This window comes from Gymnogyps californianus, chromosome 2 (assembly GCF_018139145.2).
Source record: "Gymnogyps californianus isolate 813 chromosome 2, ASM1813914v2, whole genome shotgun sequence".
Classification (NCBI taxonomy): Eukaryota; Metazoa; Chordata; class Aves; order Accipitriformes; family Cathartidae; genus Gymnogyps; species Gymnogyps californianus.
This window is the reverse complement of record NC_059472.1, coordinates 165,337,591-165,350,008: the sequence shown is the minus strand read 5'-3', so window position 1 is coordinate 165,350,008 and position 12,418 is coordinate 165,337,591. Positions and strand designations below refer to the sequence as shown.

Below are 12,418 nucleotides of genomic sequence, written 5' to 3'. Positions count from 1 at the left end.
GACATCTTCCTTCCTTCTTTCCTTTCTCTCTTCCTTCCTTCCTCTCTTCCTTCCTTCTTCCCTTTCTCTCTTCCTCCCTCTCTTCCTTCCTTCCTTCCTCCCTTTCTTTCTTCCTCTCTTTCTTTTCTTTCTCTTTCTTTCTTTCTTTCTTTCTTTCTTTCTGAGACTGCACAGATCTCACTTCTTTCTTTTAAAGAGCAGTCAGGGGAAAAGCCGTGCCCCCTTTCTAAAATACCCCCTAGTTCTTCGAGCTGTGGTCCAGGACACAGGACTTGCAACTTCAGCTCCCAACACATCTGAAGGTGGGTTGCATTGCCCTGTCCCAGGAACCTACTGCTACCACCAGGCCACTAAGCAGGGAGGAAGGAAAGGTTTAGGGTGTCAAGAGCGGGGACAACAGGGCTCAGTACTACAGTACAAAGGTGGTAAAAAGGGACTGTAGCTTTTTAAGACCAAAATAAACCATTATGTTCGTTATTCTATGCCACCATAGTCCTCCCTCCCACATATCTGGGATGTCTACCTGACCTGGGGTTAATCATTTAGTCATTCAGAGAAAGATTCAGGGAAAATAAGTCACTGTCTGGGCAGAAGAACACATGAGAGCAGGTTTCATATATTAGACAGTTGAGATATTTATGCGGTTATTCATTTGCCTTCCTCATCCCACAACGTGATGACCCTCTGTTCGGCTCCAACACCTTCTGCCCACGATTCTGAAGGCATCACTGAATTCAGCTTTGCAGGCTCCTGAGGAGATAAGCAGGATTGTCCTCAGGTGTATGGATAAGGAAGCAGAAGCACAGGCTGACTAAAGGATTTGCCCAAAGTCACATAAAAAAGCCCTGCGAAAGCAGGAAATCAAATCTTAGGTCACCTCATCCTCAGGCCTCTGAATTCTCATATTGATACTGCTCGGCTGTGTGTTTTTGCATCCCAAGATGTTTCTGCTGCTGAGACAGGGTGGTCAGGGGTGTTCTGCACAGGACATTCAGGCTCTCAGCTTCACAGACCGGGCTCCTTAGGGAACAATTTCCAGAAGTGACCAGTGACTTGGAGACCTCTGCATTAGGGGGCAGCTACAAAGCATCCCTAAAGGCCCTCAGTAAGTCTCAGCACCTTTTTCATTGATAGCCAACACCCCCCAAAAGGGTCCAGAACAGGGTACCTTGAAGCACCAGACATCCAAGTCTCTAAGCCCTGCAGGGAAACTCAGGAGCAGGTAGGAATTAAACAAGCTGAAGCCAGAGCTTTGGTGACCTTGTGCTGCACTGAAAACAAAGTGGTTAAAATGCTCTTAAGTCAACATCCCCATGAGGTATTAGTCCCTATTAACCTTCTCTTGCCAGATGACTTTCCAGAAGCTCTCTTCAAGTCATAACGAGCTGCTTGTCTCCTGCTACCAGAACCACCCAGAGAGGAATGAGGTGACCTGACAAATATACTGCACTTTCCTGTTATCTTTGCTAAGTCTCTTGCATTTTTATATGGCACCTTAATAACCCCTCATTTCCATTACAAGTGCATGCTTTCCTTCTGCTTATCTGTATCTCTATACACTCCTTCTCCATTCCTGCAGCCACACCGCCTCCGGCTACAACCTGGGGAGCTCTTCAGAGCTCAGCAGGGTCAGGTCTGCTTAGTAATCGGAGGACAGTCCTATAACTTAGGAGGTGGCAGGACATGATTCACGCAATGGCGCTCTTCCATCTGCGTCAATATTGAACTCGGTGCCTTAAGTTAGGGGTAGGAGATGTAAACCCAGTGCCCTAATTTCGTGGAGTCATTAAGAGATCGGCTGCAACTTTCTCAAGAGACAAACTCCTAACCTCATTCCCCGGGGCCAGATCTCAGCTTCTTTGCTCTGCCTGCCTACATTCCCCAGGTAGTTACGATCAGATACAATGCTATTTGCTTCCTGTTGTGTGCTGTTAAGTGGTGGCTGCACTCCACCCCAGGGGTGGCTGCATTTCAAAAGCAGGGGAGTGATTACGGCGTACACAGGCTGTAAAAGGCATTGGGCTCTTTCTGGGAAGAGGAGAGCTGAGTATAATCGGTGCTTCTTAAGGCAAATCCTATCAATACCCTCCTGGAGCTGTAGGCTTTCAGTAAGGGTTAGCAACAGTGGAGAGTTTAGGTAACGGACCTGGGATTTAGGATTGGGTATCTACAACCAAAGCTGTCCTCCTGTATCTCCTTGTTCAGCTGTGACCAAGTCCTGGCAAATGCAGAAATTCTGCAGACCCTCTGGCTGCGTTGCCTGAAGCTCCCTGGGGTTTGGCGAGCTCTGCACCTGTATGCACAGAGGAACACCTCTGTCCTGAGCTGATGGCTCCTGCTGAAGCCCAGGTGGGGTCCACAACCGGTGGACTCCTAAGCCAAGGCCACCGCTCTCATACCCACGCAGGAGAAGGTTTTCTGCACAAACACCATGGCTGTAGATGCTTTCTTTTCAGTCCCAGCATGGTAAGGCACAGGGGCTCTCCATGGCATTGCAAACATCAGTTCAGCACCTACAGGAGAGGCCTGGATCAGGTCTCTCCTCCTGAGCAGAGAAAGGGCTGATTCCCAAGAGACGAGAGCTAACCTACCCAAGCAATGTGCTTTAGCCACTACAGCTGTCAGATAGAAGGGGGAAGAAGAAGAGGAATTATCATCTTCTTCTCCTGTCCATGGCATAGCAGCATATCAAAAGGTTTGAAGATTAGTTAGGCCACAATGGGAGGAGGTGGAACGTGTGTCAGCTATTCTCTGGTCAGGCACTATACCCTCTACCTCCCTACCAGAGGATAATGGCATTCATCCCACCGCCTTATCTGACTGGCTTCTACGAGAAGCCTTTGCCTTTCACAGACCCCAGGGCTGGTCATCAATGTCCTTGGAGACATCATACAAAGCTCCCCACCCCCAAGATTTGGTTTCTGGATCCCATCTGGGCTTAGGCAAGTGCAAGATGCCAAGTCCTCAGTCCTGTTAGAACTGGACTCATCTGTTCATGCTCAAAAGCTGAGCTTTCACACAGCTCAGGAACTGCATGGTCACCATTTGCAGGAAACTGGGATCCTCCAGGCTGGACAGATGCTGAACAAGGGTTTTTCAAAATCATATTGTGGAACTGAGGGTTCCTGCGTTTTCCTTTTTTGGTTCTAGCCCTCAGTGACTTACTAACCTCACGATGCGCATTGACAACATGTTCCAGGACATTGCTCATACCTTCGGCTTGTAAATTCATGCACATTATTTGATTTGCATATTGTTGTATTTGGTAGTCTTCCCAAAGCAAAGCGGTACTGCACAAGTTCTTGCTTAAGCCTTCAATCCAGCCGGGACTGCTCTGCAAGCATGCAGTTTTGATTTCTCCCCGAGAACATGTTGGCTTTTTCGCTTGGCATATTAAACTCTCTTCGTGTTAGTAAAGCCTGGAAGCATCTAGAAGGTAAAGATCAAGCCAAAATGCCCAGGGAAAGCTCAGATCAGCAAAATATGGTGCAGAGAAGGTTTGAGTGGTTTTGAGTAGGCACCTCGTCAGCTGATGCAAAGCTCAGTAGAAGCTGATGAAGCTGCATCAAACCTGACCTTCTGCCTTTATGGATCCATTCATATTTCAACACTGTCCTAGCCTAATCATCTGAAAGGTGTCAGACACAACATGCTTTCTTGGCTAACTGGTCTGTAGGCACAAGGTGAGCTTGTGTGGGGAATGGTACAGGAGGTTAAGGGAGGCCAGTTATCAGAATCGTTGTGTCTTAGAATTGCCTCAAGGGTTTGAAATAGCCCTGTTCATGATAAAAATGCCATTTTGCTGAAGCCAAAAAGCATTGCAGTGGTGTTTTCTGAGGTGTGGTGTTGAACTCCAGGGTCATTTCTAGTGAGTGAAGAAACATAATGAGACCAAAACGGGGGGGGATGATGATAAAAACTGATATTTTGGTATATTCCCCATTTGCAAAGCAGTTTGAAATGTTTGGTTTTCATTTTGGCGCAGTGTAGAAAAAGCACTGGCATCCAGGAAAGCCAGGCTAATGCTGAGCTGCTCTTCCCCACCCAGCTCCAGCTAGGATGAAAGGCTACGAAGCAAGGTCTCCACAGAGACTAAGGTTCCTCAGTCCCTAACCATGACATCTTTTGGCTGATCCCACCCACCATCCTGAGGCAATGGGAAGAAAAGGAAAGCTCATTTCCAGTCCCCTTGGCAGGGGCCTTGATCAGGCAACTGAGCAAAACTTTGGATAGATGCAAGATGCCATATATTGAACAATGTCTCTAAGTGAGCTAGACAGCCTAGGAAAAAGAAGGTGGCCTCAGGATGGAGCGTGGGGACAACATTTAGTTTACATACTGAGGACTGGGGAGTATCTGGGCATCCTGGCATTTTCCTACCTTGTAGTCATCAGCAGCTCTCCCAGTCAAGGAGGAGGAGGTGCTTTACCTGGTGCTGGTCCCACCACTAAGGGTGGAGGCTGTCATTAAGTGTAGACCTGCATTTTCCATGTTATGGGAACATAGCCCAAATTCTGTGCATCTGAAGCCAAGACTGCAGCTCAGGGTATGGCTACATGGTGCATTGCCTGCAAAGTACCATATCGTATAGTCTATATGTCCCCTGACACTCAGGTTTGCACTGCTTCTTGTTTTGCCATGGCCCTATCCTAAGACCTTAGGATGACCTTAGTCAGAACTTCTTGGCTGACCTCAGTGACCTTGAATCAAGCCTGGTCCTGTCTACACAGGAGCTTATTTCCTAGTATAAGAAAATGTCTTTGGAGTAGGTCCAAGCTGGACCACAAGGAAGAGGAGAGTTTCCTGGCCTTCTGCCATGTCCTCGAGAGAAGGTGTTCACAGCGTTGATCAAAGCCATGCGTGGTCCCTTCACTGGCCACTATTCATTGATTTCTCTCTTTCACAGCTACCAGGGAATCAGCCTTTGTCCATGCCATTGCCTCTGCTGGAGTGGCTTTCGCGGTGACCAGATCCTGCGCCGAGGGCTCGGCCACCATCTGCGGCTGTGACACTCGCCACAAGGGCTCTCCTGGGGAAGGCTGGAAATGGGGGGGCTGCAGCGAGGACGTGGAGTTTGGGAGCATGGTGTCTCGGGAGTTTGCGGATGCCCGAGAGAACAGACCGGACGCTCGGTCAGCCATGAACAGGCACAACAATGAAGCTGGAAGGACCGTAAGGATATTTAGTTTCACCTTTCTCGATCTCCCTTTAATCTTTTCTTACCTGCCATAATGAACAGTGGGAGGGAACTGAAGGGAATAACCAAACATAAATCTGGGCAGTTTTACATCATGAAACGATGATACCTGCCCTATGATAGTTCTTGTCAGGGAGGTGATCGATGTGCCTGAGCTATGAAAGCTATAAGTAAATTCACCCACCCAGATGTAAAAGTCTACCTTGGAGTCAGTTGTCCAGACTTCTTTTATAGAGAAACGATCAAGACAGACAGGTCTAGGATGGGATTTCATCCCAGCTTGAAGAAGACATTTGAAATAAATAGCTCGGTTAATGATGCCCTAACTGTGCCTGTTCCCCTCCATTGGCTGTAGGAAGAAGGTGAGCTGTACAGCCAGAGATGTCTGTACTGTACACATCTGAAGTTAAAAGAGATGGACCAGGGTTTACGGGGAGGACTCAACTGCTTAAGCAAAAGCATCTTAGTATAAACTGAGATATCCTGAAGTATCCAGCCTGTCCTTGGGCTGCTACTGGGAAAGACTGTGTGTCTCCTGCAGGTCCTCTGCCGTCTTGGGACTGATGCCTTAGACACCCCTGGAACTCACAAATGGCATTAGATGCATGTGTTTAGGCAACTGAATCCTAGTTTGAGTGCCACTGTCCATTCCCCTGGGATCACCACTCAGCTCTGTAGGCTTGAGGGTGGGGAAGAGCAGGAGAGCATTTCCCACAACCCCTCTTCTCAACACTGTTCTATTTCCCAGGGAATATTTAAAGAAAAAAAGAGGGAATGTGACTCTGGTACCTCCTGATTAAACTCAGACCATGGCCTAAAGCCAGCTAATGTGTTTTCACTTCAACCAGTCATGGAGCAAAATGTATAAGGGAACAGAAAGCACAAAATCTTGCCCTCATCACAGTGACTGCCTCGTACACAGTGAATCTTTTCCGTAAGGTGGAACAATCCCAGTCAGTGGACATTCTCTTTTTTATCTCAAGAATAGCCCGTAAATGCCAGAAGAACATCATCTATTGGAAACAATTTGTGAAACTGAACCACAAACCTCTTGCCAATGGAGACCATGCCGCAGCTTCTCTGAGATAACAGCATTTTGTCTTGTGTAGTAAGCTTGAGATAGCTTATCCCTCAGTGGAAGAAAGATACCTCACTGTAATCAGAAGAGATTAATATGGTCTTGTTTCCTCAGCAGAAGGCCTTATACATGTCTAGAAAGACATACGACTGTGCAATGAGCTATAGCAAAGCCACCACAGTTGCATTGTGCTAGGAAACAGCTGTCCTCAGGCAGGCTAGGGCTTCGGTGTGAGCTCCTCAGGTGGACACTGCCAAACCCTGGTGGAGTTATCCCACCTCACACCACAGGAGAGCTGGTCTGAAATAGGGAATGCAACCTTCCAAAATGAAATACCACCAGAAACAAAAATTGTCTGCAATGTAGATGACTACAAGCAATAATGTGGTTTCCTCCAGCGCCAGCCCAAATTATCCCAGGTACCCCAAGGTACTGGTGCATTGCTGGTGGAAGTTGCTGGGATAGATAATGAGACAAATAGGACTGTGGAGAAGCTGAGTAGAGTGCAAAGGAGGGATTTGCCTTAAAGTGAGAATCCTTGGAAAAATTGAGCTTTGAGCAAACATCCCTGTGATCGCAGGCCTGCAGAGGTCTTTTTACTGTAAGTCTTGTTGCTTGACACTGAGTTATTTTTGGACATTTTACAGATGTCAAAGATAAGAGAGCAGATGTCACACCATTATCTGCAATCCTACTGTTTTATAAAGCACTAGTGTTTTTCATTCTCACCATGCCAGCACTCATGGAGTAGCTCTTCCAGGCCTCCATGCTCGAGTGTTTCCAGCTAAACCTGAGCCATAGGCAATGTTTCGTATTAGTTCCCATATGAACTCAAACCCTACCACTACGCCAGAAGCTTTGATTAAGTTCAGCATGATTATATGAACCAAACATTTTGTGGTTCTCTCTCATCGCTAATTACAACCTCCTTTGCGGCGGGTGATACTCCGTAAATAACACAGGAAAGCACCTGGTGAACACCAAGGTGCTGATTCATGGCAAATCTTTTGGACTCAGGCTGGCACTAGTCTGTTCACGTACCCGGAAATTTGCTGATCAGTCTGAAACTGCAGATTATCAAGTAAGTTGCATAAGGCTGTCTCCCACCTCAGAATACTGGAGGGCAACACCTCTAGAAACCTTTAGACTAATTTCATAAGAGTCAAAAGCGAATAGCAAACTTCTGGGATCAATAATCACCTTTCCATCTATTCCAGGATAGTGTTTTATGTTGAAGTCTGAGCCTTTAAAAATCAAAAGCTGGGCTATTTTTTTTCTTTGAAATGGTTTTAGAAAAATGATAAGCCTGGCTTAAAAATAAAAATGCATTACTTTTCAGGCTTCTGAACATAGCTGCAGCAAGGCTAGAACCTTGTTTGTTTAAGTAAACATGAAACATATGTAAAAGATGGAATTCTGTGCTAGAGGGTTAGGACGTTTCATATTTCTTGAATTTCCAATGGAATAGCTGTATATCTCATTTACAAAGACATTGTTCTAGTAAGTTTGTGTGTTCTTCGCTTCTCTGCCTAGAGGTGTCTGAATTGTGTTCTTGGGTGACAGTACTGCAATATTCACACATGAACATTGATAAGATAGAAGTTAGTATGCACAGAAATCTCTTCAGCCCTTAGTGAAAGCACTTGGTAGATGCTTAAAGTTGGGGTGGGAATCAGAGATAGTCACCAAAACCAACAAAGTTGCAGAGGTTTTATCTGCCTTAGACCCAGCATCTGTGCAGGGCATTGACTGGAGGATAAGGTGATTTTTGTTCACAAGTGTGTAAATATATCTATGAAAACACTGCAATTCTTTAGGAAATCCTGGCTAAATAGCAGAATGCAATATGTGTTTTGATGACAGGCTAATGTCTTCCTTCTTCTTTGCCTTCCCTCTCCTCTTTTTCAGTCTATTATTGAACTCATGCATCTTAAGTGCAAATGTCACGGCCTCTCAGGCAGCTGCGAAGTCAAGACCTGCTGGTGGTCTCAGCCAGACTTCAGGGTCATCGGTGACTACCTCAAGGACAAGTACGATAGCGCTTCTGAAATGGTGGTGGAAAAACATCGAGAATCCCGTGGCTGGGTTGAGACCCTCAGGCCCAAATACAACTTCTTCAAGGCTCCAACTGAGAAGGACCTGGTTTACTACGAGAACTCACCAAACTTTTGTGAGCCCAACCCGGAGACAGGTTCCTTTGGGACCCGTGACAGGATCTGTAATGTCACTTCCCATGGGATTGATGGTTGCGACCTTTTGTGCTGCGGCCGCGGGCACAACACAAGGACTGAGAAACGGAAAGAGAAGTGCCACTGTATCTTCCACTGGTGCTGCTACGTCCGCTGCCAGGAGTGCATACGAGTCTACGATGTCCACACGTGCAAATAAAGCAGGCAAAACCCTTCGCTGGGCTCCAAGTGGAGAAACGGATTTGAGCCTACTTCCTCTGAGGTTGCAGACATGAGAGAAGTCTACTTTTTTGATATTAAAACAATAAAAACTTTAAAAAAGGCTAAAACTGGTTGGATAGAATAGGTCTAATGACTTCTGGGCTATCCCGAGGTACGTCTGGCAGTCACACAAGTTACACCCCAACGATGCCTCCTGTAGGAGAGAGCAGTTTTTCAACCAGCCGACAACACAGAGCTGGAAGGAAGAGCATTAACAAAAGCATGGGTTTGCTCTGCTCCCACCCACCTGAAGTGACTCGTGTGATTAAGTGTCCTTTGAAAGACTTGCATCTTCCTAAGTATCTCCTTTTCCCTCAGCCAGGCAGAGGCTGTGTTGGACAGCAGCACTAAGCTTTCTGAGATCTATCTACAAACCCAAATGGCCAGACTCTGTGTATAATATGAGCAACAACAACTGCAGCAAAAGAAATAAAAGCAGATAAATTAATGATTTTTTAAAAAAAATACTGCAAATGCTCCTTTGCTTTTGCCCTGGAACCAGAGAAGTCTACAAATATATAATAGAGCTGTAGAGTGGGCGGACTCTTCGTGTGAAATTTTTAGCATAGTAGCTTCTGCCAGATTTGACATAGGATTCAGTGACACCTGTAGAGAGGGAGGGAGGGAGAAGGAGAGGGAGAGAAAGAGAGAGAACTGCTGATGGTTTCCTGAGAATGCCAGGTTGGCACACAGGTGATGTGCATGGTACGGAAAAGTTCAGTGCCTGATATGTGAAGTGAAGAGGACTCGGTGTGTGCATTGAGAAGGAGACAGTCCCACAAACGGAGATGTTGCTCCAGCTGTGGCCTGGTACATGGCTCAGCCAACGAGTCTTCCTTGGAAATATGCAGTGCAGAGCAAGTCTCCTGGGGTTGGACACTTGCTGCTGGGTGTGGGATATCCAGCATCTCAGCATCCCAGCTTGTTCCCGTAGAGGAGGAAAGGGAAAGTGTTTACCCTTCCCACCTCATTAGAGAATGCTGTCACCAACAGTGGAAAGTGCACTTAGTCCACCCGCTCTCTGCACCTCAAGCAGGCTTCCCCCTGGGCACTTAGCAAAAGCCTTAGACCACAAGTCCATCGGGAACATGACTCTGAAGGACTGCCTGTCACCCGTTAATTTACATGATGGTGAACCAACCCACCACCACCACTCCCCACAAGCTGGAACAGTTTCAGACTCGAGCCAAATTTTGTTCCACACCCAATTTCTACAGCCATTCTCATCTCTAAAAGTGGCATAGATTAAAATGCACAAAACCCAGACTCTGAACTAGCCCAGAGTTTGGGCAAATCTGGACACAGAGCCAAATCCCAACTTTGTGGTGCTGGCCCATCTCTGCTGTTCACCTCTGACTCCCCGTCTTTGCATGCTGCTCTACTTCTAATTTCAGATCAGGATCGCCAGTTTACAGAAACAGCTCTCACCTCCTCTGTGGGCATCAGGGCTTCCTTCAGCCACGTGCGTATCGGGCGTGAATCTCAGCCCATCACCTTGGTATTTACAGCACTGTAACTCTGCTTGAGTTATTCCTGGTCGATAGTGGCATAAATGAGTGGTGAATCAAGCACGGAGTCGTAGCCTGTTTAGCCTCAGATGCACTTGTCCTGTGTCCTCTTTGCCTTGCCCATACCTTTGGGTTCCTGTCTTGGGAATAGGACAATGGACTGGCATTTTTTCTTCCTCTTCAGTACAGGAAGGGAAATGGGGCATGATCTAACTCCCCGTGGCCCATAAGAGTCTTTTCATGGCAACGTAATCATGGCTGTTGACTAGTTCACACCTGGATGTCTATGTAGAGAAATCAGAGTGCTCTTCTCTCTCTGCATGTCATCTTATTCCCGGAAACCAAAGGAGGGAGTATGCAGAAGAGGCAGGGAACAAACAGAGCTTAATCCCATCAGAGAGAAAACAGGAGGAAATGATGCCTCCAAGGGTTGACTCTGAGTCATGGCGTCTCCTGGGACTACTCCTAGGCTGGTGCAGTTGATGCATCACCCATTTGTCTCAGGGCTGTGCCCAAGGGCACAAGCAAGCTTTGCTTATTGATGGAGGCACTTCTATCAATGCTCTGCAAAAAAAGCTGCAATGAAATGAGAGCAGAGATGTAGAAGGGAGGGAAGGAGAGAGGAAGAGATCAAGAGAGACAAAGAAAAAATGGGGAGAAAGCCAACCAATCCTATCTGTACATGTAAACATTGCACCCAATGGATGGCCACACACCAACTGGTAGAAAGCAATAGATCACTAAAAACTGAGCGAAAGATGGACCAATTAGTGGATGAATGACTGATTTTTGTAATACAGTCTGGGAGAAAAGGAAGATCTGATCAGTATGTCAAATAGAGAAGGAAGGCACTGCAGGGGGAAATTGCCACAATAACCAATATTCAAACACAAGCTGTCAAGAAAACAAGCGCTGAAGAAAACCACATATGTGGTGGAAGACACTGATGAATTGGAAAAGATGGGACAAGGCAAGATACGTCTGATTTACTTAATATGATGCAGTGCTGGTAGTCACAGCAAGAGATGTTAGACACGTCCCACCAGGTACTTCTGTCAGTGAATGGTGCCCCGACAGCAAAGATGCAAATCATTGCAGGTCACGGTCCCTGTCAATCCATTGACTTCAGCAGGGCCACACCCACAACTAATTTTACCCTAATATTTTTAAGCAAGGTGGTTTCAAACTCCTTCTTTTATACCATACCAGTGAAGAAATGGGTTGAAGGACTTGGCTTCTGTGCATGGGAGCTAGACTGTGACCCCAGCCCATCCACAGCATGCTAACATCCACCATTTCTGCTTTTGCAACAGAACTGAACCCAACATCACTAGCAGGTGAAGCTCTTTGGGAAGCATGGAGGGGGGGAAAAAACAAACTAGGCATTTGCTGAGCAATTGCCTCTTAAGGTGAACAAACAGAGTTTGACTGCAGCAGTGGAATTCATTTCATCTGGCCATGTCATCTAGTCTAAGCTATTTATCTAGTTTTCTGCTAGGATCAATGGCAAGAAATAAACAAGTCCAGAAGGTGATTCATTATAGCCTAGGATGGTATCTAAGCTATGTTTGGTAAATTGCCCTCTGGGTGTACCTCTGTCTTTCTTCTGACTTTAGCTGATGAGCTCATACTAGATGATGAGCTCTTAGATGGGTACAGTCTGATGATGTGAAGTCCACCATGAGTCAAGGAGGTGAAGCTACAATCTGATCATCAGCTGAGGTGGGCTGGAAGTTGTACTTCTTCATTCAAAGCTGGGGTCAGGCTTGAAACATCTCGGTGGTTGGGGACTTCCACTCCATTCAAGGGATTTTTAACGAAGCCTATGAATACTTGTTCGGTTCTATTATGTAATTAGTCATCCACCGTGATGTTATAATGTAAGGGGTTGAACAGCTGCTACTAAAGCCAATGAAAAATGCCTGCGTGAATTCTGTTGATCACCCCAAGTGTATCTGAGGGTCCTAGTCCTGGGTCTGACTCTGTCCACCCATGAGGAGGGAAGAGAGAGAGCCTGCTAGGGGTCTGGGAGCATGTTGAGTGCACTTGCTAGGCCTGCATCTGACCCCATGGGTTTGGAGAAGGGATTGGGCCATCGCTCCCTAATACACATGAATTCAGGAAGTATCTTTGGAAAACTAAGATCCCACTCCACTACCTAAACTAGATGTCTCAAGCCAGGGTT

General features: G+C 46.5%; 1 protein-coding gene across 1 annotated transcript in view; it reads left to right on the top strand.

The window, feature by feature from the left end:
• WNT3A (Wnt family member 3A) overlaps positions 1–8,663 on the top strand; it is an 86,786-nt gene extending 78,123 nt beyond the window's left edge. The window contains exons 3-4 of the mRNA XM_050891848.1: positions 4,907–5,172; positions 8,184–8,663. Of these exons, the coding sequence (XP_050747805.1) occupies positions 4,907–5,172; positions 8,184–8,663 (746 nt within the window). The remainder of the gene's footprint in view (positions 1–4,906; positions 5,173–8,183) is intronic.
• The last annotated feature ends 3,755 nt before the right edge of the window (positions 8,664–12,418 follow it).